This window comes from Cladophialophora psammophila (assembly GCF_000585535.1).
Source record: "Cladophialophora psammophila CBS 110553 chromosome Unknown aczJe-supercont1.4, whole genome shotgun sequence".
Lineage (NCBI taxonomy): Eukaryota > Fungi > Ascomycota > Eurotiomycetes > Chaetothyriales > Herpotrichiellaceae > Cladophialophora > Cladophialophora psammophila.
In genome coordinates, this window is record NW_006912925.1 from 869,294 (window position 1) to 893,577 (window position 24,284).

Sequence of the window (24,284 nt, forward strand, 5' to 3'; positions counted from 1 at the left end):
TCCCAAGGATAGGTCTTTGGCGACAACCCCTCCTAGCCCACCGCTCCTGAGCCCATAGCCTGGTCTGAATTCGCCAATGCTCTCGGCTTAGTCACGGGACATATCTAGCAGAGTAAAGCAGGCAGCCTGGAAGGGTTTGACCTGCTAGAGCCACAACGACAGCACCGACAACAACACTCAAGAGACTCCCTTGCAAAATGGTCTACGCCGGCCCGTCGCGCGGATGCGGCACCTGCAAAAAGCGCCGCATCAAATGCGACCTGAGCCGACCGTTTTGCCAAAACTGCTTGAAGAGGCGAGTGCCTTGTCCTGGCGTCCCAGATCCACCCGGCATCCAGTTCAGAGACGAGACCGAGACGGTGATACAGCTGTTCCAAGGAGGAGCAGGAGCCAACGACAAAGAAGTCTCAGGAACCGCCGCCGCCGACGACTATGGATATTCCAACGCCGTGGTCCCCAACCTCGGCGAGGACGAGAACTTTGTCTCGCTGTGTTTCTTCTTCCACAACTACATGATGAGCGGCAGGGGCGTGCAGTCTTCGCGGGGGTTGTTCGAGCATTTGATCCCGTACTATCAACCAACCGAGCCTGACTCTCTCATATCGGTCGCCACTGCTTCGCTCACGGCCACCATGCTCTCGATGTGGCGCGGCCGGGCACCCGATTCGATCTTGTCGAGAAGGTACTACGGACGTGCTATCGATCTCTTGAAGGACACGCTCAAAACTCCCCAAGGATGCCAAGCCGACACGACGTTGATCGCCATCATCGCTCTGCAGTTCCGGGAGGCCCTGATCGCCCATCGCAAGATGGCCAAAGTCGACGGGAGCCACCAAAGAGGCGCATATGCTGTCGTCAGCTACAGAAAGAGCAAGGGCTTCCGCGACATGGCTTCCAAGCGCCTCCTGCAAGAGGTGCGCAGCACCATGGTGTCCGAGGCAATTCGGACACGCCAACCAGTCCACACCGACCCGGCCCTGTGGGAAGACGACGGGCCCATGCCGTACAATCCGGCCAGCGATCTCGACCAGATCGCCATCGACCTTGCCAACCTGCAGGCCCTATTTGAACAATACAAAACGAGATTGCAGATCGCGTTTGCAAAGGGCCAGAGAGTGTTGACAGCAAAGGATCTCAGCACAATAGCGTCGTTCAGGAGGACAGCAGCTGCCATTGACCAGCGCCTGCAGATCTGGGCCGGCGCGCAGTACTCGTTCTACTCGCCCTTCCGATTGACGGCAGGTGAGATCCCGGAATCGGTCAGAAAGGCAGGTCTGTACGGCGACTTTTGCAACGTCTATCCGACCGTCCAGATCGCGGGCGTGTGGCACGCGTACAACAGCTACCGGCTGCTCCTCGTCAAGATGATGCTGTGCGCCGACCAGACCGTCCGCGACACGCCGAGGGAAGACGACGTGCTGCTGTCGAAGTCCGAGGCGTGGAGAAAGGCCGCCGAGGAGACGCTCCAGCACGGTGTCGACGAGATCTGTGCCGCCGTCCCGTTCCATCTCGGCAACCGCACTGACCCAGGCTCCATCCACGAGCTCTCCAACACAGCCGACATCGAGTATCCGTGGCCGTCGCCGAGCAGAGACCCTTACTCGAATCCATGCAGTCCAGGCAGGGAGTACGCGCGAGAACACAACGTCATCCCGCTGAGCGGCGACGAGCGCAAGCGTCAGAACCTCTGCATGGGCGGCTACAACATCCTCGGCCCTATGGCCTTTGTGCTGGGTCTGGCGGGGGAGCCTCTCGATCTGACCGGCGTGCAGCAGCGGGATCCGCCGCCCCCCATACTTGCATCGTTGCTTCGCCAGGACCAGATCCCCTGGCTTGCTGGACAAATGCGGAGAGCTCTGAAACTCCATCGCACGAGGAGAGAACAACACCCAAGAGGAGGAGGAGGAGAAGGAGGAGGAGGAAGCAAAGCCAACCATGGACCACCAAACAACAGCACACCTCCTCTCGTAGAGAGCTCGAAACCAGCAGCTGCGGAGAAGGACGAGGCCGGCAGCGGCGATGTAGCCCTGGATGTGGTGCGGGTGAAAAAATCGATGAGATATTCCTTTGGCGTCTGATAATTGTACCTTCTGTGGCCATTGTAGATCGCAGGGGAGTTAACTGACTTTCCTTCCGGCAGTCTAATTGACTTGCCCGCGGCAGGGTGGATTATATATAATTGTGAAGAGAGCTGAGAGCTGAGCACCAGGGGCTGAGACACGTTCTCAGATTTTTGCTTGAAAGGCCTATTTATTTACATTACCATCGTCTACCGATATGTACGCAAGGCGGGCTGGAACCACATAAAAGGCGGGTGCTCGAACCCAACCCATGAACTTTTCCCGCCCCCAGAACTTTTCTCGAGCCTTATCTTATTTTGCAATAGTTGTTGTCGGGGCCTCGACTGGACCAATGCTTACCATTTTCCCCTCTTCCGCCTCCACATTTGCTTCAATCCCTGCAAGTCTAACGCGGCCCTCTGACTGAGACTGCTGCCGCCGCGTGCAAAGCGTGCGCACGCCCCAGAGACAGAAGCTCGCGCAGATGTAGCTGACACCACAGAATATCTGAGTGAAGAGGTACGGACGGGGGTGCCCTGGGCGGCGAAGATAGAGCGCGATGACTTCGGAGACTTTTTGGTCGGTGGAAGGAGGGCACGGGTTAGTACACATGTGCCTACGTCCGTGCGAGCGTTGTCTGGACTGGAAATGGGAAGGGGGAAGAGGAGGGGGAAAAGGGGAAGACACACATGTAGTCGGCAGGACGGTTGATAGCCATGAAAGTGAGAGGAGCGAGGGGAGCTGTTTTAGCCCTGCAACCTCGACGCAGAGGGGGCCGATTGTCTAGGCAGTCAGTCAATTAGTCACACAGGCAATCGGTCAATAAATTCACCGAGAGCAAGTTCGGATTCAGCGGGTGGGAAAAGGCAAGGCGGCGTACCATCCAGAACACTCCCAGGATTGCACCACTCAGGATTCCAAAAAACACCGTGACTCCAAATGAAGAGGCGGGAATCCAAATAACCAAGCACGAAAGACCGCAGATGAAAGTGAGACTCGTCGCAACTCCAAAGCGACCGAAGCGGTCACTTGCGACGCCGATGAAAGGCCGCCCCAGCGCAGTCCCCATGTTCAGAAATGCAGTCACCTGTGTCGCCCGTTCTCTGGATAGGCCAATGGAGAGCGAGAAGTCTGACAGCGAGTACAGCAAAGCGATATACCCCAACATGCTGAGAAACGCCCAAAGGAGGAGCAAGAGAACGTCGGGGCGCGACACCAGGTCGAGGTCAAAGGGGTGTTGTTTAGGGCGAATGATGCTGTTGCGATCGCGGATGAAGACCGCAGCAACGAGATTGGCCAGGAGCGCGGTAATCCCAGTGATCCTCAGTGCCCATCCAATTCCAAGTCGTTCGATCATGGCCCCGATGGCGAACGAGAAGATCAAGCCACCAATCCCCGAACCTGCCGCGCTGATGCCGTTGGCAAGACTCCTTCTCCTCGCAAACCACTGGGAGAGAACAGCAATGCTTGGCACGTAGACGAAGCCAACACCCAGCCCGACCAGGGCACCCTGGGAGAGGTAGAGATGCCAGATCCGGGTTGCGAAAGACGCCGCAATAAAGCCTCCTCCAAACATGACTGCGCCCGCCAGTATGGGCAGTCTGATGCCGAAGGAGCGAGCTAAGCTGGTGATCAAGGGGGCTGCCAGCATAGCAATGCCGAAGTTGAAGCTGCCGATGAAAGCGTAGTCCAGAGGTCGAGACCCGGGAAAGGCATCCACAGTCAGATAATACGATAAGAAGACGCCATAAGACTGTCTCTCGTTAACGAGCTTTGCCGAATGATTGAAGGACTCCCCAGGAAGACGACCGTATGGCAATGTACGAGACGGGGGGTTGTGACTTACTGCTACAGCACCCCAGGTGAAACAGTTGATTGCAAAACAACAAGCCAGACACACCCAGCCGTAGCCACCGTCTGGAGGTGGTGTCAGATCATTCTGACTCTGAGTTTCGGGTACTCCTCTTGACTGAGAGGCCTCAGTCCCTGATTGTTCGGACATCCAGGCCACGGCAGGGACTTGGACCTTGGTCAGCGGCATTAGTGGGATAGCATGATATTGAGGTTGATTCGAGTCCTATGCAGCAGTTGTCAATTAAGAGAGGACGAAAACATTCGAGTACTTTCGGGCTTCCCACATGGGCGAGACCAGCAGGACAGGTCTGCAAGTCTTCTGACGAGCCTCACACTGAAGGGATTCGACTGACTGCTTGGTGCAAACCTGAGACTTCCATGAGGAGTGAGTGACCATGGTGACGATTTCTTTTTCAAAGGACGGAAAAGTGCGACTTCCCCCAGTTCGGCCGATCATTAGGCCGGGGTCCTCAAGATGCCGCTTTTCCGTGGGACTTTCTAAGAAGCCCAAGCCCTATCAGAGTTGCATGGTGACACACCGAGATAGCTCCCGGAACCTGCAACAAGAACTAAGCATCCTTCAGGTTGTGTCAGGGCGCCTTCTGCCCATACACAAAGTACAGCTTGGAATAGCCATGGAATTTCCGATCCAGAAGCTCCTTTCTCACGCCGGCCAGTAATACCTGGATCTGAGGAGTACTCCACCCTAAGACTCTCGTGAACAGGGCAAACGAATACGCGTCGAGAGCTTCCAGCATCAAGATCTGTTGATAGCTTCCTAGCTCCTTCAGTTTTGGATCCACTGGCCAAGGCGAGAAGGGCACCTGCATAGAGTGGGTGAAGTACAGTTAGTCCCTGGTCCCTCGTCTCGCGCTCCTTCGAAGATTCGAAAGGGAGCACAAACCTTTTTGATCACTTCCTTGACATTTACAAATCCCGCCTCCATCAGCCAGTCCTTGTAGTGTTGTGCAACGCCCATGGGCTTTCCGAATATACGACTCGCCTCCACCAGATGTTCACGCCATTGGAGCAGATTTGGTGCTCGTTTGATTGTCTCGTCGTCACAGAAGACCCCCACGGTGGCATCGGCCGCCTCCAGCCAGCCGCCGGGGATCAAGTTTTCCCATGCCTGCCGAAACAATCTTCTATGGTCCTTGACCGATCCTTCTATGTTTCGAGCGTGAATGAAGTCGAACGGAGTTGTGTATCTCCAGTCGAGTTCGAAGTCGTCAACCTCAAACCGGCAATTTGGGGGTACCCTTAACCGCGATCTTTTAGCTGATGTTACGTGACAATGCATGTCCCATCTGCGGTCTTACCATGTGGGTTGGATCGGACTTAGGTCGATTCCTGGGTGCGAGTGAGCTCTCCTTGTCCTGTCGACATTGCTCGTCAAATTTCAACACACCAATAACAATTGCTTGGGGCATTTTGCTGGGTGGCGAGGTTAAATCTTGAGAGTCCATGTCTTAGGTATGGTAGCCATACTCTGCCATGTCAATTGCCCATACACCGGTCCCCGTCCCGAGATCCAAGACGCTCGACACTCCCTCCGGGATGGGAGCGCAGTATAGCTCTCCCCCAAGTACCAGGCTGAAAATGTGATGGTGCTGATGGTGAATCAGTAGGGATACTCGAGCGTTAGAATCGTTCGGCATACGATATCAAGACGCTCTTGTTCTCTTTCATCGTTAGGCTTTGGTGAGATGGGCAAGTTAGGATGATTCGTCCTAGGAGACAAGGCATGCACGGTCTCACGATAACATATTCTCCTTCCCTGTACGCGTGGTATCGTCGTCCATTCTGGCAGCAGCAAATATCAGTTCTGTTTGGCCTCCGCCTCTTGTTTGCCACAAACGCCCTGACCTCGTATCTGAGCGATGAATCAGCACCTTCTCGACCCTCGAAACAGAGAAACCATAAGTATCTATCTTACTTGTAATTCAGGACAGTCGAGGTTATCGAAGCCGTGGAGCTTTGGCCACCTCTTGCCGGGACAGGCAAAATTCCTATTAGCGAAACAATTTCGGATGTAATAGTGATAGCGATGACAGGTGGGATTGGTGGCCTACAAGCTTGCAAGATCGTCGTCGTCGTCGTCGCCGCCAAGGGCGCTATCGTGCTAGTTGATCTTCAGCGTGAATGTGGTGAGATTAGATCGGGGCTCTGACTGACTTCAGCGACAAGTGCTGCTTGTGTTTGATCCGATTGTGGATTCTCATCGTGCAAGGGTTGGGAGGCGGCTGGGGCCGACATGTTCCGTTTAGCGGCGACAAGGCGGCTCGCGGGGAATTTAGATTCCTCCTTAGGCGACGACGGTGACGATGGTGCTTGTCGTCGCCTTGAATTGCACCAGAGTGAACATGATGATGGCAGTGGAGTGGGACTGATGTAAAGGCAGTCGGTTGAGCTTCATTCAGTGTCGTAGGCAGTGCCGGGTGGGAAAGGAACGATTGTGGGCTTCGCAGTGGTGATTTGCCAAGGGGCGCAGGCGCTTATTACACCATCCCGATTTGCGAATTTTCATCTGCCGATAAGACGTTGGGGGGTGATGCTGGCGAAGATGGCGATGCTGTCGTCATGATGGTCGATAGAAGGGGCATTCTGCGCTTCTGCAGAGACGGATTATGTGTGGGTGTGTAGGTGTGGGTGTGTGTGGGCGTTGTGTGGGCGAGTGGAACGGCACGATGCCGACTCAAGCAACCATTCCTTCCTACCGTAAGTACCGGGGTACAAGTACCTCGTATAAGGTCGCTGGTAGTGACGGGGAAGACGCAGCCGACGCAGCTCCCCCCGGCTGTTAAACCAGCAATGACCAACCAGCCTGTGGCCTAAAATCCTTCAATTCAGCCGCCTGCAGTTCCATGTTGCATTGGTCACATAGACCTCACACCCACCGAGCATGATACCTCGCACACCAGGCGAGAGCAGGATGCATGGCAAGGAGGGGCTTGATCAAGCTTAACGAAGCACCGACCTGGCATATCAGAATGAGCCACGTGCGAGTCTTCAATTCACCTGGATCCCATTATCAATTTCGCACAAGCTTGAACCTCACTCGAAATATCTTCCCACCCTGTTGCACCCTGTTGCACCCTGTTGCACCCTGTTGCACCCTGTTGCACCCTCCTCAACCTTGCTTTCCTTTCCCGCACATCCAGGCGTGACAATGGAGCTGGCCCAATCCTTCACGCACCCCCTGTTGGTAATAGCCTTTGTCTGGGGAGCGTATATCCTGGGCCTTGTGGTTTACCGACTCTATCTATCACCGCTGGCTCGGTTCCCCGGACCAAAGCTGGCTGCTGCTACCGCGTGGTATGAGTTTTACTACGATGCAATCTGCCATGGAAGGTACACATTTGAAATTGGTAAGATGCACAAGCAGTATGGTATGGCTTCCCTCTCGCTGCCTGGTAGCTAAGCACCATACACCGCTGATGATGCTTGGCTTTCGCCTCCAGGGCCTATTGTCCGGATCAGCCCTTGGGAACTCCATATCGACGATCCCGACTATTATGAGATCCTCTACTCGCGAAGCAGCCCCCGCAACAAATACAAGTATTTTGCGAACATGTTTGGTACCCCCAAGGCATCAATCGCCATCTTGGACCACAACCATCACCGCCTCTTGCGATCCAATATGAATCCCTACTTCTCCATGCAACGGATTCGAGCGCTGGAACCCGAGATCCAAGCCGTGGTTGACAAGCTTTGCTATCGACTAAATGAGTTCAAGAATACAGGCATCCCCATCACAGTCCAGCACGCCTACACCTGCTTCACCACCGACGTTATTTCCGACTACACGATGGGCGTTGGTTTCCATTATCTAGATGAGCCAAACTTTGTCCCCCAGTGGAGCGAAACCTTGAGCGGGATTGCAAAAAGCAGTGCCTTTTTCAAGCCTTTCCCTTGGCTTGTGTCCTTGCTGAAAACCTTGCCACAAGGTCTGGTGACAAAACTCAATCCGGGGATGGGCTTGATGTTTGCATTCCAGAACCGTTGTGGGGTCCTCATCGACTCGGTCATCGAGTCTCAGAAGAGTGGACAAGAAAAACAGAAGTTTGACCATCCTACCTTCTTCCACGACGTGTTAGCCAGCGATCTACCTCCAGAAGAAAAGAGTGCCGAGCGATTGGCACAAGAGATCCAAACCGTGGTAGGTGCCGGAGCGGAAACCGTTGCCAAAATGCTGAGCTGGACAACCTACTATCTGCTTGAGAATCCAGAAAAGCTGAAGAAGATGAGAGAGGAGTTGGATCGGCTCGACCCAGCCCGAACCGCATCGTTGGCAGACTTGGACAAGATGCCTTATCTGGTGAGCTTCCTTCTTGATTGCCCCAATTGGTCAGCTATTCTAATTTGCCCGATACTATGTAATCTGCAGACGTCGGTGATGCTTGAGGGACTTAGGTACGTACAAAGACCCTATCTACACGTCACGGTTAGTTTCTAACTCATCGGTGCCACCGGTCTCCAGACTTTCGTATGGCGTGAGCACTCGACTGCAGAGGATTGCCCCCGACCGCGATCTCCAGTACAAAGAATGGACTATTCCAGCCGGGGTAGGATTTCTGCAATCATCAAGCCCATTCGTTACTGACTCAAATTCATTTTTTTTAATAGACTGCCGTTGGTATGACGAGCGTCTTTATGCATCACAATGAAAAGATCTTCCCAGATTCGTACAACTTTATTCCAGAGCGATGGATGGACCTCGACGAGCGTAAAAGACTCGAAAACTATCTCGTCGCTTTCAGCAAAGGATCCCGACAATGTATCGGGTTAAAGTGGGTTCTTTCCTCGGATGTACCCAAGGCATCCATTTGACGAGACAAAGCTGACTATGCGCCCTTCCAGTCTTGCACGAGCCGAAATGCTCCTTGGCCTCGCCAAAATCTTCCGCGAAGTGCACTTCCAACTATATGAGACCACAAGAGAAGATGTCACGATGGTACATGAACTTTTCCTGCCCTTCCCGAAAGTGGGAAGCAAAGGCGTTCGGGTTTTGGTGTCAGATTAAGGTAGAGAGCCGGCCTGTTTAGATGCTGTCGCATCCTATTACTACTGCTATACCAGCAAAGTCTTTACTCGACGACGAAGTGGAGATCTGCCGAATATTTCCCAGGAGAACTGGCTTTCCGCAGGTATATTGGCATGGCCATCATGATGACTTTGCGATTTTTGGTATTTGGGCTGCTTGGGCCGACCTTGGAGTTATTCCAATATTGTGGCAACCAATTCTCATAGGAGACGAGGCCGATCGTCGCGGTAGTGTTGTAGTCGAAATCTGCTCAGGCGGGAAGTCTCTCAACCAGAGGGCCTTGGACTTGGGATGGGCAGGATGGATCCAGATAGTGACGGCAGCTCGGAATGGGTATTCTCAATGTGGGGTTTTCCCGAGACCAACATCTTTTCTCTGGCCCTTTGCCGGAGCCAAGACTTAGCCACGCGAGCTTCGTGGAGCCCCAGGGCCTCCTCCACACCCAAAGAGGCTGTCATGCCACCGAATATGATGGGGGGCTGCCACGGAAACATGGATCCTCTTTCCGATACCAGACTCGTCGAAGGTCTACGGCAGTTGTCTCATAGCAATCATCTGCCAGCAAGATGGACTTATATACACTCCCGTCCTCGAGACCCTTCACCCAAAAATTGCCTTATTCTCCGCGACTTAGCTGTCCATCAACATGGGAGAGGCACCGAAGCATTGGCTCGATGAGCGATGCATCGACGAGTATCGACCGCTGCGTGTCATTGTCATTGGAGCGGGCATCTCGGGCATTCTGGCATCCATCCGCCTGCCACAGAAGATCGCCAATCTTTCATTGCAGGTCTACGAGAAGAACGCCGATGTTGGGGGGACATGGTTTGAGAACCGCTACCCGGGCTGTGCTTGCGACATCCCCGCCCATACGTACCAGGCCACATTCGAACCGAATCATGAATGGTCTCAGTTCTATGCCAGTTCTCAGGAGATCCATCGCTATTGGAAAAAGGTGGTGGCAAAATACGACTGTGGGAAGTACATCAAGCTGAGACACGAGGTCAATGGAGCGACTTGGGATGACCGAACTGGCAAATGGCGAGTATCGGTATCAGCTGGCTGGTCCAGAGACATGGAAAGGGGTGCTGATATACGTTGTAGATCCGAAACCTCGTCGATCACACCGTCGTCGAAGATTCTTGCGATGTTCTGATCTCCGGCACTGGCGCGCTCAATTACTGGAAGTGGCCTGATATCCCTGGGCTGCATGATTTTGGCGGCAAGTTGCTCCACAGTGCGGATTGGGACGAGGAATTTGATTGGACAGTAAGTTCGAAAATCACGCCCGGCCAATTTGTCGGAATCAAATTCAAATACCACATGTGGTTAGGGGAAGAGACTCGCAGTCATTGGCAATGGCTCCAGCGGCATTCAGATCGTTCCGGCTATGCTCGAGAAATCTGTACATATCGACCACTACGTTCGCGGGAGGACGTGGCTGGCCCCAACATTCGCCCGAGAAAAGGTCGATCAGATGGGCAAAGGGCTGGACAACTGTACGTGAAGCGCACAGCGCGACTGGATTCCCGAGAACAAGTCTAACCATACGGCAAACAGTCTCCTTCACCCAGGAGGACATTGCTCGATTCAAGGACGATCCCGCCTTTTACGAACGGTTCCGTAAAGGTATGCCGGTTCCCAACCTGCTGAATATTAAATTGACCGTGGCAATAGACATTGAACTTGAACTTCAGTCTGTCCACTCAGTGACGATCAAAGGATCCCCCGAACAACTAGGAGCCGTGGAGTTGTTCACAGAAAACATGAAGAGACGACTTGCCGGCAAGCCAGAGCTTCTTGAAACCCTCTTGCCCTCGTTTCCTCCCGTGTGTCGCAGGTTGACACCGGGTCCAGGTTATTTGGAGGCACTCGCGAGTCCCAAGGTCGATGTCATCACTACGGGAATTAAGCAGGTGGTGGAGGATGGGATTGTCACCGCCGACGGCCAACATCACCCTGTGGATGCCATCATATGCGCCACTGGGTTTGACACCACGTTCAGCCCTCGGTTCCCTATTCTCGGGAAAAATGGGCTCAGCCTGTCCGAGAAATGGAGGGGAGTACCGTCGACGTATCTCTCGCTCGCGACGGATGATTTTCCCAACTACTTCATTTCTCTAGGTCCGAACTCGGCGCTGGGGACAGGCAATCTCTTGTTGCTGATCGAGAAAGTCATCGACTATATCGTTTTGTGTCTCCAAAAGATGCAGCGGGACAACATCAAGAGCATGAGCCCTCGGTCGAGTGCTGTCGAAGGGTTTGTCCAGTATTGCGACTTGTACTTCCAGACGACGGTGTTCAGTCTCGACTGCCGCAGCTGGTACAAGGGTGGGACCTCGGATGGGAGAGTGAGCGCACTCTGGCCAGGTGTGTGGCTTTCATATCCATCTCTAATCTCGCCTTCATCAAGTTTACTAACTATATCAATAATAGGCTCGTCTCTGCATGCTATGCAAGCCCTGGCGCATCCTCGGTGGGAAGATTTTCTGTACGACTATGAGAATGAGAATGCATGTGGATGGATCGGCAACGGCTGGACGGTCAAGGAGAAGACCAAACAGGTTAACGTGGACTACCTCAATTATGATCAGATCGACTTTCCTCCGTTGCCACTTGTAGGAGAGGCCGGGGAGAACAGAGCGCTGGGGTAGAGGTGGAGGACAACGTACTCTAGTCATCAGCAAGATCGGTGCCAGAGAACTTCAACAATCCGAGTCGTACATACTCCTCTAATTAGCGACCCAGCTTCCGCGGTAACCGCGTCACACCATCTTGTTCTCTCGAACCTTTCTTTCCAGTACACTCCAGGTACGGTTTTAAGTCGTCTATCCGGATCTTAAGTGACATATGGGGACTATCGATCGGTCGGTCCATTTGCTGGCGTTCTAACTTCTCCCGTCGGCAAGACTGTAATGCAGCGTCTTTGAGGACCAGATCCGAACAATCCCCCCACAGAAATTAGCCAGGCCCCACAATTATCCTGGCCAGCGGAAGTCTCGCCACAAGAGACAAAGACTAACCCCTTCTGTCCTCTCCAGAGGGGGTGCTGGATGCGGGGCACGGGGTCAACCGCTAGTTAATTAGAGGGATGATCAGGAACGAAGCTTCCCCATGCCAATTGGGCCCAGACGCACCGGCACCGAAACCTACTCAGCAAAATTTCACACTCGTTAGGTAAACATGGGCTCCTCCCGCTGTCCCTCCTTCTCCCTTTCTCAGCACTGTCGTCACGCAACATGTCGCCCAGTGCCCGAGTCTATTGTCCGATATGTCGGAAGACGTACAGTCGACTGGATCATTTACAACGACACCTCGCAAACCACGCTCCCTGGCGTCCGTTCGTGTGCGGCACTTGCAGTAAAGCGTTTAAGCGCAAGGACGTTCTGCGGCGACATTCAATCATGTGTCATGCGCACCCTGGGGACGGCAACGACCCGAGGAGTGCTCCCGCAAAGGTGAGGGCTAAGCGGACCGCCTGCGACCGCTGTGCGAGGTTGAAGCGAGCGTGTGATTCGATGAGACCCTGCAGCAACTGCGCGGAGAAGAAAGAAACCTGTTCCTACACCTGGCTCCAGGATGATACGCCCGAAATTGACCTTGAACATGCACTTGAAGCAGGACATGAAAGAGACTGCAGCACGTTGTCCACTTCGCTTCCTTTTCCCTATACGTCGGCACTCCAAGCCGCCTGGCCTGGGGATCGAACAGAGCCACAATCTCTTCCAGACGACTTCAGAACGCACACTTACCTGCCTCCCGGATCCCTCGATCTGACATCCGACGACATGGAGTCGTCGTGGGCGGTCACGGACGGGTTATCCCCAGACAATGACTTCTCCACTCATGCTCTAGGAACCGATTTTGTTGAACGAGAACGCGACCCTCGGGAGTCCTTCAGCTTCCTTGTCCGGTTTACGAGAAATGACGAAGGCATGGGCGGGGCGTTTGCAATCGACACGGAAGCATTGAGAGAGATTCTGCCAGAGCCGTCCTTGTCAGAGAAAGACTCGGATGGCTTGAGCGAAGTGGCTGAGTATGCTGGTTCATTGTCATTCAACAGCCGGTATCTGCCGCAAGGGAGGCAGCAAATCTTCCCACATGGAGGTTGGGATCAACCAGCAGACACTGTCTCCGCCGCCAACCCTGGCAGGCCAGTCCAACTTCCCCTCGAATCGTTTGCGGCTTCTCAATGGATAGAGCCTCCCACAGTCCAAAATGCGTCCTTTGAGGGATTGCGATCCAATTCTACCAGGGATTCTCACTCTCTGATGCGATCTAGCACAGACTGCGAATCAAGATACCGTCACTTGGCCATTAAGTCACACCAGATCTTCACTGCGATCAAAAAGATGTCACTCAGCGGCCAGGGCATGGAATCCATCAACAGGACAGGCGCGGACGATTGGTCACCATTCTTGGAGCGGGAATGCGTGGACTTTTTCCGTCCGGCAAATCTCCACCGCTTCCACGAGTATTTCTGGACGCTCTGGTATCCGAACTGCCCAACAATCCACAAACCCAGTTTTGACGCCACGACCGCACCTCATCAATTACTCGCTGCAATGGCCTTGATTGGTGCATCCCTGTCTCCATATGCTAATGATCATTCCCGCGCCAAGCTGTGGTTCGATGTCGTGGAAAAGCTCGTCTTCTACGACGAGAGAACCTACAACGTCGACGAAGGGAGCTGCATTCCCTGTTTACCGGACCAGCTAGAAGCGAGGCTTCGCGCCCTCCAAGCTGCGTACGCAGTGTGCCTCTATCAGAACTGGGAGGGCGGGGATGCCGCCAAAGGGAGGATCCGGAGGCAGAGATACAGCGTGGTAATCTCGGTTGCCCGCGATTTGATGCGTTACGCCAACCATGCGCGACTGGACCGCCTGGATCCGCACACTTTCTCCTGGAAGCACTTCGTGGTGAAAGAGGAGGTGATTCGATCGATCATGTATGTCTTCCTACTCGACACGGCCTTTACCATCTTCAACAACTTTCCTCCAAGGATGGTCCTCCGAGAAGCCACAAATGATTTGGCTTGTCCCGAACCTTGTTTCCAAGCCCCTACAGCGGTCGACTGCTTCAACAAAATCCAGAAATGGATTTCGCATCCGTTATATAAGAAGGCTAGTATTCCCTTCCATGCGGCCGTCCGGAGTTTGCGACAGAAGACCCTCGACGCAGGCACCAAAGCGTACCTTTCTCAATGCGGTGTTCTCAATCTTTGGACCATTGTGTCGTCCTTTCATAGTTTTCTTTTCAACATTGACCCAGTTTTTGGTTCGGACGCACAGTTCGAGACGTTGAGGAATGCTATAATCAACTGGAGGATCGTGTGGAATCTACGTTTCGAGCCTGGCTTCGTGGATTGCTACGGCACCCACGACCTGTGGGCCCCTCAATGTATGACGGAACCTGACAGTCCATGGAAAAGGATTGGGTTTTACAGGAACGCTTCGGAGTATTGGTTGCTGGCGCGTGTCATGCTGGAAAAAGTGGAATCCTTTCGAAGAACGGACGAGGCTGAGGATAGCCCTTTGGAATGTAAAGACTCTCGTGGGACGGGAGTCCCGTTGATCCTGTCCAAGTTTGATGAGACCAGCATGGATCAGGTGAACGACTTGATCACCAGCTTTCAACCGCTAAGAATGAGTGAATAATGTACGCCACGATATGTTGTTACACATGCGAGATTACACCATCTGAGCCAACAGACTGAGCGTGGAATCTTCATCTAATCTTCAACGCTATTGCATTTGTACTCGGTTAGGGGATCCTGTGCCTGCACATTTCTGCATTACTGTGTTCAATCACGCGAGGCTGAAAGAATAGTCCCAGGGTTCTAGAGACCTTTCACATTCCAAGTGTTCCGTTGGCAGTGTCACCAACTCCCCAGCCTCGGTTAAGAAGCGTGGAAACAGGCTCGAGTCGACCAAATGCAAGTCCTCCCTCCCCCACAACTAAACTCCCGCCTTCATTTGCTCCGCTGGGGTAACATCCGAGGGGGTAGGAACATATGTCAGGCCATGCTGCTAGCTCCAGATACCGGGTAAGGGACAATGTGCGACAGCTACTAGGAGCTTGAGGAGGTGGTATATTTTCTCACTTTCACTTTCACTTAAAAGCAGGGCAATCTTCCATTTTCCGCCAGCCTCGATCAGCCTCACCAGTCTTCACATTGCCGCACTTTCAAGACACGCAAAGCAGTCAAGACCTTAGACAGCATATCACTGACGAAGCACTCTGTGAGTGGCGACGCCATGTCAGACACACGCCGAAGACCGAATGCGCAGGCATCAAAGAACGCTGACGACCCCCTGGTACTGCCTCCGGGTATCAGCTCACATACGTTCAAGGATTTCATTGTGAGGGTCACAGACATCGTTGGCGAACATGACGTGAATGTGATCAAGGACGCCCAACAACTAGGCAAGGACAGCTATCTCGACCCCAGCAAGGTGCACGACATGTTCTACATCGCCGATGAAGACTACTTTGTCAGCTCAGCCGTTGTGGCGCCGCGAAACGTCCAGGACGTCCAGGCCATCGTACGGCTTGCCAACGAGTTCGAGGTCCCCTTGTGGCCGTTCTCGATTGGGAGGAATGTCGGCTACGGTGGCGCCGCGCCTCGGGTGCCTGGGAGCGTCGGGCTGGACATGGGCAAGAACATGAACAAAGTTCTCGAGGTCAATGTGGATGGCGCCTATGCCCTAGTCGAACCGGGCGTCACCTTCGCCGACTTACACAATCATTTGGTCCAGAACAACCTCCGAGACAAGCTTTGGGTCGACGTCCCTGACCTAGGAGGTGGATCAGTGTTGGGGAACACGATTGAAAGGGGCGTTGGATATACGGTACATTTGACTTTGCCTCCTTCCCCGAATCGTCTAGATCGTGAATGTCTAACATATCCTGGTCTGGGATCCAGCCCTACGGTGATCACTGGATGATGCATTGCGGTCTTGAAGTCGTCCTCCCGGATGGCAATCTACTTCGCACGGGCATGGGTGCTCTACCTGAGCCCGGAGCGGATGCTAGCCTACCCGTCGACCAACAACCGGCGAACAAGTGTTGGCAGCTTTTCAACTACGGGTTTGGACCGTACAACGACGGCATCTTTACGCAGTCGTCGCTAGGTAAATCCTTAGACTTGCCCCCCTGCCCTCCTGTCAATAACGTCCACCATCACTAAGAGCTTCCGTAACATAGGGATTGTGGTTAAGATGGGCATGTGGCTGATGCCTAACCCGGGTGGGTATCAATCGTACCTTATCACCATCCCACGCGACGAGGATCTTCATCAAGCGGTTGAAATTATCCGACCACTGCGGACAGCCATGGTATTGCAAAATGTACCTACTATTCGGCATATCCTACTTGACGCGGCAGTTGTGGTACGTAAAGCGTCCCAGTTCCACTCTCTGTTGTCAAGAGATGAATCAAGACTAACGGATTTGGTTATTCAGGGAGATCGAAAGGCGTACAGTGACTCCGATAAGCCACTCACGGACGCCGAAATGGACGCCATCGCCAAGAAGCTCAATCTGGGTCGGTGGAACTTCTATGGTGCTCTATATGGACCTGCTCCAATTCGAGATGCGCTGTGGCAGATAGTGAAGGCCTCGTTCTCTGTCATTCCTGGAGCTAAATTCTGCTTCCCCGAGGACGTGCCCGAAAGCAAGGTTCTGCAGATCCGGCATGACACAATGCAGGGCATCCCGAGCATGGACGAGCTAAAGTGGGTGGACTGGCTTCCAAACGGAGCGCACTTATTCTTTAGCCCGATTGCCAAAGTCACAGGCGACGATGCCATGGCTCAGTACAAGGTCAGCCGAGCACGGTGCGAGCAGTTCGGCTTCGACTTCATCGGCGACTTTGTCATCGGAATGCGCGAGATCCACCATATCGTCTGTATCGTCTTTGACCGGAAGGACCCCAAGCAGCGCCGCAACGCCCACGAATTAATCCGTACCCTCATCGACGACGCCGCGAAGCGCGGCTGGGGTGAGTACCGGACCCATCTGGCCCTGATGGACCAGATCGCCGGGACCTACAACTTCAACAACAATGCACAAATGAAGTTGAACGAAGCCATCAAGAATGCCCTGGATCCCAAGGGCATTTTGGCTCCGGGCAAGAACGGAATTTGGCCCAAGTCTTACGATGCGGATGCTTGGAAAGTGCCTTTGTAACTAGGTATACTAGTAGTAAGACAGGGGGCAAGGAGAAAGGCGTCCGAGACACGATCACGCATCTCGTACCAGAATGATTGATTTTACAGTGAGGCTGTCCAGCTGAATGGTGGGGCTTTTTACCTCCCTGCAGCTCTCTAGTTGGCTCTTTGGCTAGCTGCGCTTTTCCTCTACTCTGTAGTCAAGCCGGAATTCGGTAGTACTACATGGTATACATACGCAAGAAACAATGTCTTTTTTGTAACGCCAAACGAGACACTGTGCAAGGAAGGCTTCGCCGTCTAATGCATTGTTGGGTTTTGATGCGACACCCGTGTGTCGTAAGTCTAGGTTTTAGTTTTCGATGTCTGTTTCAGTCGGGTGATAGGAGGTTCTCTTGCCTTAGGCTGGTATTGCATTGCGGCAAAGGTGTTAAGGCGCGTTCTCAGAAAGGCACCGTCTCTGCTGTCCAGTGCAAATCGCCTGCATCCTATCCATTCAGCGATCCAACACGCTGGTGGCGACATCTCTCGCCCGAGAGTCCCAACGGCGCCGTAATGATAGCATCTCCGGAGGACCGAGTGGAGCGAGTGCGGGCAGATGGTGGAGGCGGGAAGGAGCGGGAGCGGGGGAGGGGGCGGATTGGGGTGTGGGGGGGACGACGGAAGGGGACTTTTGACATTTGCAGACTTCCAGGCTGCCGCAATCTGGGCTGGATAGGCAGAGAAACCGCAGAACAAAGAAATGCGGCACAGCATGCAATCACCTTCGCTCTGAGGATTTTGTCTAGTTGGACGGCAGACACAACATGGGGGATTTTCCGGCAGGGTCGCTCAGTCACTCTTTCCCCTCCAACGAAGACATCAGGCTTTTAGGAGCCCGTTTCCTGCACTGACAGTGGCAGTACGTCTAGCACGTCGATTAAGTATACTAGTAGTCACATACCCTTCGCGCCAGGGCAATAGCATTGTGTGCAGTCTCACAGGAGGAAAAGAGAGATCCCATCCATTAGTCAAAGGGGTCAGTCCAGACTCGACAGCAGGTCGATTCGCTCAGAACAATGGCTCCGGTCGTGATCGTGACGGGTAAGTAATTGTACCCAATCTTCAACCTCAGCCATGATTGGAGCTGCATGTTGCTATCATTTGCGTCAAAGGCGGGAAATGAGCCTCTCAATTCTTCACACGCGCACGCGTACCTTCACTTACTGAACGTGCCCGCTGTGTTTAGGAGGCGCCTCTGGAATCGGACTCGGCATCACACGATCATTTGCCTCGCAAGGAGCAACAGTTTGTGTTGTGGATGTTGATCTGCAAGGCGAGGCGATCGTGCAGGCTTTATCGGCCGAGTATCGCGAGGTTGGTTGCACCTTGTCCTTCAAGCACGCTGACGTCTCGAATTGGGACGAGCTGGCCCGCACCTTTGGGCAGATCTACAAAGACCACGGCCGGATCGACGTGGTAATGGCCAACGCTGGGATTTCCCGCGAAGAGAAGTTGATCATGGATGAAGAGAGCCCGTCCAAGCCTGGGTTGCGGACGTTAAACGTCAACCTGATAGGGACGATATACAGTAAAGAAATGAGACCTCCTTCCTCCCCTCCCTCCCAACAATTCAAATCTCTCCTTCTTCCCTCCCGTGTCTTCTCGTCGTGAGCGGTGGGTGGCTTTTGGCTAACCTTAGTCTCATAACTAGCCGTAAAGTTGGCGATCCACTATATCAAGAAAAACAGTGCGCCGAATGCCCAGCACCCTCTGAGAGGAAGCATCATCTGCACCGCATCCAACGCCGGCCTGTATCCGTTCCCTGTAGCACCCATTTACGCGGCGTCAAAGTCCGGGGTGATCGGGCTGGTCCGGGCACTGGCGCGCTCGCTCGAAAAGGAAGCCATTCAGATCAACGCCCTCGCTCCCGCTGTTTTGGGTGCGTGCTACTATCTTTTATCACCCGTCCAGAAAAAATCGATACGTATAGATACTATCTAGACGAGGAGACATTCTGACAAAGGACGCAAATTACAGAGACGAATATCGCTCCGAGCAAGGATCTCTTCAAGGCCATGATCCTCACGCCCATGTCGACTCTCACAAGGGGAGTCCAGCAATTGCTGTCTGACCCTACTTTAACGGGGCAGATTGCTGAAATCCACGGCGACAAATTCACGCTGAGCCAGCCGCCGCCGTATGTCGACGAGGACTCTGGCACCAACATCGAGACTTTCTGGACCCTGGGGTATGCCTAAGGCATATTGGAGGATTCCTGGGACAAGGAACCCTGCGGTTGGGACTGGATGAGAAATTCACATGAAGAATGCTCTATGTAAGAAGCATTTAGTAATTCAATCGAATTACCTAGGCTGCATGCATTTTTTTTCTTTACAGTCAGCCGTGACTTCTCTCGTTTGAAACCCCTTCTCTCCACACACTATCAGGTCTTTCTTCTGGTGAGATTCAGAGCTCGCATAGATACCAGTACAGTAGTTTAGTAATACGGAAACTGTGAGGTTTGCAACAGGTAGCTACGCCTATTTATTCGCAAGTTGTATCTTTCATATTAGAGCCTGCTTTAGAGGGAACTGTTTTATTGGACTAGCCTGATTAAGCCAGACATGGACTCTTAGCACAGCGGTACCTTGGCACTTGCTGGGCTAGTAGTATTCAAGCAAGCCTCTTCGGTCACAGAACCTCTCTTCTCTCTTAATCGGTCAGTCAACTGAGGGCCTCAGATTGGTTCAACAAATTAATTCATGCTTCATTGCTAGCCGCTACTCTTCCATCAATCACAGCCCCTCAAATGCGGCGAGATGCAGACCTCGGCAGCATGTGCCTCTTCGAGCACTGATTATGATCGTGCCATACTTCCCCACCAGCACGCCATTCTCACTTGAAGAAACGGTTCTTTGGCCGTGGAAGACCAAGATGCTCCCGAAGCGTTGTCCCCTCATAATCTTTCCGAAAGATCCCACGCCGCTGCAATTCTGGCACCAACCGTTGAGTCACATCGTCCAGACCTTGCGGCAAGAACGGCAGTGCAATGGTAAAGCCATCACAAGCCTCTTCATCCAACCACTGCTGCATGCCATCGCAATGCTCTCAGGCGTCCCCACAAATGCAAGTCCAGAATACCCTCCTTGTCGCTGTGCAAGCTGTCGGACTGTCAAGCCTTCCTCCGCAGCGACTTTCAAAACCCCTGCACGACTGGTCTTGCTCGCGTTGGTCTCAGGAATGTCAGCGGGTAGTGGCCCGTCCGGATCGAACTTGGATGCATCTGTGCCGAGTGCGATTGACAATGAAGCAATACCGCTGTCGTAGTGAACTAAGCTGTCGAGCTTGAGTCGCTTCTCTTGTGCATCTTGGATACTGTCACCTACAACAATGAAAGCAGCAGGCAAGATCTTGATATGATTGCGATTGCGGCCAGCAGCAACAGCACGCCCTTTAATGTCAGTGTATAATGCTTTCGCGGATTCGATGTCTTTCGGTGAACAGAACACGGCTTCGGCTGTTTCTGCGGCAAGCTGCTTTCCAGGCTCGGACTGACCGGCTTGCACAATGACCGGCCAACCTTGAACGGGTCGCGCGATGTTCAGTGGTCCTCTGACCTTCAGCTCGTCCCCTACGTGGTTCAAGACGTGGATCTTGTCTGGATCGACATACGTGCCGGACTCAACGTCGCGAGCGAATGCATCATCTGCAAAGCTGTCCCACAAACCTGTAACCACATCGTAGAATTCTCGTGCACGCTTGTAACGATCCGAGTGATCCATGTGCTCGTCACGGCCGAAATTCTTTGCTGATTCTGGGTTACCGGTTGTGACAATATTCCATGCTGCACGACCGTTGCTAATGTGATCGAGAGAGGCGAAGCGACGTGCAATGTGGTACGGCTCGTCGTAGGTTGTTGATGCCGTCGCCGCCAGACCGATCTTGTCTGTGACCTGTGAGAGAGCGGAGAGAAGAGTGAACGGCTCGAACGAAGTGACCGTATGGCTTCGCTTCAGTGCCTTAATTGGCATGTTCAGAACGGCAAGATGATCGGCCATGAAGAACGCGTCGAATTTGGCATCTTCCAGTTTCTTAATAAAGGATTTAAGGTGTGAGAGGTTGAAGTTGGCGTCCGGGTACGCGCCAGGGTATCGCCATGCACCAGTGTGGAGGGAGACAGGGCGCATAAATGCTGTAAGATGGAGTTGGCGAGGTGCATCGTCCTTGCTGCTGTGGACAGCGAGGTTTTCGTGGTCACCCATGTTCTCGGAAATTTTTAGTGTCGGTGTGAAATGCTAAGAATTATTCTACATGCAAGTCTTTATTGATGCGAACATAGCTTGGATATCAGCAGTGTATGAACATTCCCATCATCGAAATGCTGACAAATGCGGATATAGTCGCAATCACGACATTGCAGCTTACTTGTATCCTAGTAGTGGGTAGAGCTTTTCCACTGCGAGCTTATTTAGACGGCCAGGTTGAGGTGGGCATGGTATAGATACTCAATTTCCGTCTTCGCTGTCTATGTATCGAGTAGAGATAGACTAAAGGACCAGATTCAAGATTGTATTTATGTGGTATAGAACAGTTAAGGACGGGATAGAGTACTATATTGCCCGCCCACCTAGTGTTAAACCGGTTCCAGCCGGGTTCCAGCCTGGTTCTAGCCTGATTCTAGCCTGGGCTGGACTCGATTTAAGGGGTTTATTGGTGAGCTAGACTGATTTACCCCGATTTGAGATCGGTCCGAACTAAGTCGAATTGATTTATATGTTTATATTACTAGTAGTACTATAAGTAGTAGTAACAGTCTCTATTTCTCTCTGAGTTAATTTCACAACGCGGCCGATAGTGATTGATTGTCTATCGATCGCCCATTAGGCCTGAATAAATTAAAGCCCAGTTGGATCTTGCGATTTATTCTATAATCGAATATAAATTGATCCCTTAGCATATGGTACCCATGAACTCTCTGAAATATCTTAGTAACCTGCTCGCACCCTAACCTAGCCAAAACCGGGCCCGGCTTACTTCGGTAACCCTATAGCTCTCTCTAGAGAATATTTGGACCATTTAAAACCTACATAAAGAATGCCTCTAAGACGTCTTAATTCTTATATTATATCGAGACTATCTAGAGATAGAATTGAGCACCTATACGGGAGGGAAGGACTGTATTTTAGTAGTAAATCGAGTCGAATCGAGTTAGCCTGATCAGCGATTTCAGCTCCATCTGACACCGATTTTAAATTGATCCTAGACTGATCTTAACCAATCTTAATTAGAATCTGAATTGAAGTCGAGTCGAATTGGGTTTAAAACCAGGCTGCAACCGCTCTAAGACTGAGTGAGCTGTACTAGTAGTAGACTGGCACCGAGCAGTAGTGGGCTGGCTTAGGACACAGTTAGTTTACGATAAAGTGAGCTAAGAGTCATCAGCGCCAAGCTCGGAGATGGCTTCGTTGTAGATTAATCTCCTGCCGGGCTGGGCGCAGGATGAGAGTGAGTTAGCTGTACTGAATCATTCGAGGAGAAGGAAGGCTTTATCTTATGACGCATTGAAACAAGCTGCGCCCTAAAAGACCGATTATAGCGTGTCACGAAATTCGACGAAATTAGCCTAGCTGCATCTCTCTAGCGCTGTACGCATTACTTTCTTAAATAGTATTCCGGGAGGGCTAATACATACTACGGTACTGTCTGAAGCTAGAATTGTTAATTATTCTCATCTGCCTCGAATTCTCAATCTATATAGGATCTTAAATCGATGAGAATCCCATGCTTTGTAGAAGTCTCGGAGACATTCTCAGGTATTCTCAGAGACCAGCTCCGAGATAATTGCCCTGGCATTAACGAAGGCGAGCTGCAAGGGGCTCGCTCGAAGTACTTCAAGTTGTGTACAATAGTTTATAAAATGATTAATTCTACTAGTACTATTCAACAGTCAGCGGCAGATGCTTCTCCAACCACGGCGCGAGGACAGCCTACTTTGTTCCTTACTGATACATTACTGTACTATTGAGCCAATAGTAATCGATTCAGAATGTTTGTACTAAACCTAATCTCTAAGCCAGTCGATCGGAAGCAAACCCAACTCTAATCAGCCCCAGTTCGAGCCTGTGTAGTCCTGAACCCATTATCTGATCGTAGCTTGAGAGCAATTAGAGAATTCTGGGAGAAAACGCTAATGACAACAAAATTGTCAAAAAGAAGCACCGAGCATTAGGTAGACGCAAAGAACACGCTGCGCTCTCGCTAGCCGCCGTTTCAATAGGCCCACTGCTACTTGTACTGCTACCTGTGGTCGAGACAGTTTGGCCTGGTGTGGCAGAACTTGAACTGTCCACTGTCGACGCAGCCCTGACATCCCCGACCCTCGCGCAAGGTGTGTTCAGATTCTCCCCTGACGTAGAAAGTGTTTCGTAGAAGTATGCCGATGAAGCAGTCTTATAGTACTCTAGACAGCCGTCCCAGTAGCCGTCAAAGACCGTAGGTGCAAAGGCCGAACTCGTATAACACAGGCAACTTGCTTGGACCGAGAACGGCGGAGGCGAGGAGTTTATATTGTCGCCGGAGCAAGAGGCTTCCATGCTATACCAAGACGAGCAAGAGATGAGATTGTAGTCAATCACTGTGTTGGTTCGAACATCCCCGACCGATGCGCAGGGACTCCCTGTCTGTCCGCTCCCTGCAAGCGAGGTATAGAGCGGTGGTGAGGCTGTCGAAAGGTAGGAGAGGCATGTTCCGATTGCTCCATCATAAATTGAGGGCTGATATACGGACCCCGAATAGCAGAGGCAGGAGGCAGCAACGCTGAACCCTTGGTTAAAAAGGCCACTTGTGCTGGCAGAGCATGCTGCTGCAATGCTGTTGACCAGCTCGCAAGACGCCAGATCCCCTGCTTGACGGTTGAGGAGGGAAGGAAGCTTGGGAGCCTGGGTAATTGCAACTGTTGAACCGAGGAACCCAAATAGAATCAGCAGCAGTCCCAAGGTTTTGCACATATCTGTGGGCAGGCTGAGAAGAAGCAATCTCATGTATCTAAGGTGCGAGATCGCAGTAAGTAGTAGCAACAACTGCGCAGAGGATGTAGAGAGTGTTGATTCACCATCGCTCGTGCTTGACGAAGGCTGAGCGAGCTATTAGTAGGCAGCCGCCATCCAGGGGGCAA

At 52.5% G+C, this 24,284-nt stretch overlaps 9 protein-coding genes across 9 annotated transcripts; 6 read left to right on the forward strand and 3 right to left on the reverse strand.

Annotated features, from left to right (window-relative positions):
* Positions 1-197: 197 nt before the first annotated feature.
* A1O5_03238 (uncharacterized protein) lies at positions 198-2,078 on the forward strand (the record flags this gene model as incomplete). Its single annotated transcript, XM_007743850.1, has 1 exon — positions 198-2,078. One exon carries the CDS (start codon positions 198-200, stop codon positions 2,076-2,078), a length of 1,881 nt encoding a protein of 626 aa, XP_007742040.1.
* A 294-nt stretch (positions 2,079-2,372) lies between these two features.
* On the reverse strand, positions 2,373-4,101 carry A1O5_03239 (uncharacterized protein; the record flags this gene model as incomplete). Its single annotated transcript, XM_007743851.1, has 4 exons — positions 2,373-2,632; positions 2,750-2,843; positions 2,941-3,813; positions 3,907-4,101. 4 exons carry the CDS (start codon positions 4,099-4,101, stop codon positions 2,373-2,375), a joined length of 1,422 nt encoding a protein of 473 aa, XP_007742041.1.
* Positions 4,102-4,504: 403 nt separating this feature from the next.
* On the reverse strand, positions 4,505-6,170 carry A1O5_03240 (uncharacterized protein; the record flags this gene model as incomplete). The annotated part of the gene is made up of 9 exons (XM_007743852.1): positions 4,505-4,738; positions 4,819-5,173; positions 5,234-5,290; positions 5,403-5,524; positions 5,575-5,610; positions 5,673-5,787; positions 5,851-5,901; positions 5,987-6,036; positions 6,090-6,170. 9 exons carry the CDS (start codon positions 6,168-6,170, stop codon positions 4,505-4,507), a joined length of 1,101 nt encoding a protein of 366 aa, XP_007742042.1.
* Positions 6,171-7,083: 913 nt separating this feature from the next.
* A1O5_03241 (cytochrome P450 oxidoreductase) lies at positions 7,084-8,937 on the forward strand (the record flags this gene model as incomplete). Its single annotated transcript, XM_007743853.1, has 6 exons — positions 7,084-7,303; positions 7,376-8,232; positions 8,302-8,327; positions 8,395-8,479; positions 8,541-8,704; positions 8,775-8,937. 6 exons carry the CDS (start codon positions 7,084-7,086, stop codon positions 8,935-8,937), a joined length of 1,515 nt encoding a protein of 504 aa, XP_007742043.1.
* Positions 8,938-9,604: 667 nt separating this feature from the next.
* A1O5_03242 (uncharacterized protein) lies at positions 9,605-11,612 on the forward strand (the record flags this gene model as incomplete). Its single annotated transcript, XM_007743854.1, has 6 exons — positions 9,605-10,009; positions 10,063-10,227; positions 10,292-10,457; positions 10,519-10,587; positions 10,636-11,328; positions 11,395-11,612. 6 exons carry the CDS (start codon positions 9,605-9,607, stop codon positions 11,610-11,612), a joined length of 1,716 nt encoding a protein of 571 aa, XP_007742044.1.
* A 585-nt stretch (positions 11,613-12,197) lies between these two features.
* A1O5_03243 (uncharacterized protein) lies at positions 12,198-14,615 on the forward strand (the record flags this gene model as incomplete). The annotated part of the gene is made up of 1 exon (XM_007743855.1): positions 12,198-14,615. One exon carries the CDS (start codon positions 12,198-12,200, stop codon positions 14,613-14,615), a length of 2,418 nt encoding a protein of 805 aa, XP_007742045.1.
* Positions 14,616-15,215: 600 nt separating this feature from the next.
* A1O5_03244 (vanillyl-alcohol oxidase) lies at positions 15,216-17,147 on the forward strand (the record flags this gene model as incomplete). The annotated part of the gene is made up of 4 exons (XM_007743856.1): positions 15,216-15,809; positions 15,884-16,091; positions 16,165-16,349; positions 16,422-17,147. 4 exons carry the CDS (start codon positions 15,216-15,218, stop codon positions 17,145-17,147), a joined length of 1,713 nt encoding a protein of 570 aa, XP_007742046.1.
* Positions 17,148-18,186: 1,039 nt separating this feature from the next.
* Positions 18,187-19,368, forward strand: A1O5_03245 (uncharacterized protein; the record flags this gene model as incomplete). Its single annotated transcript, XM_007743857.1, has 4 exons — positions 18,187-18,211; positions 18,357-18,698; positions 18,822-19,049; positions 19,148-19,368. 4 exons carry the CDS (start codon positions 18,187-18,189, stop codon positions 19,366-19,368), a joined length of 816 nt encoding a protein of 271 aa, XP_007742047.1.
* A 753-nt stretch (positions 19,369-20,121) lies between these two features.
* On the reverse strand, positions 20,122-21,372 carry A1O5_03246 (alkanesulfonate monooxygenase; the record flags this gene model as incomplete). Its single annotated transcript, XM_007743858.1, has 1 exon — positions 20,122-21,372. One exon carries the CDS (start codon positions 21,370-21,372, stop codon positions 20,122-20,124), a length of 1,251 nt encoding a protein of 416 aa, XP_007742048.1.
* Between the last annotated feature and the right edge of the window lie 2,912 nt (positions 21,373-24,284).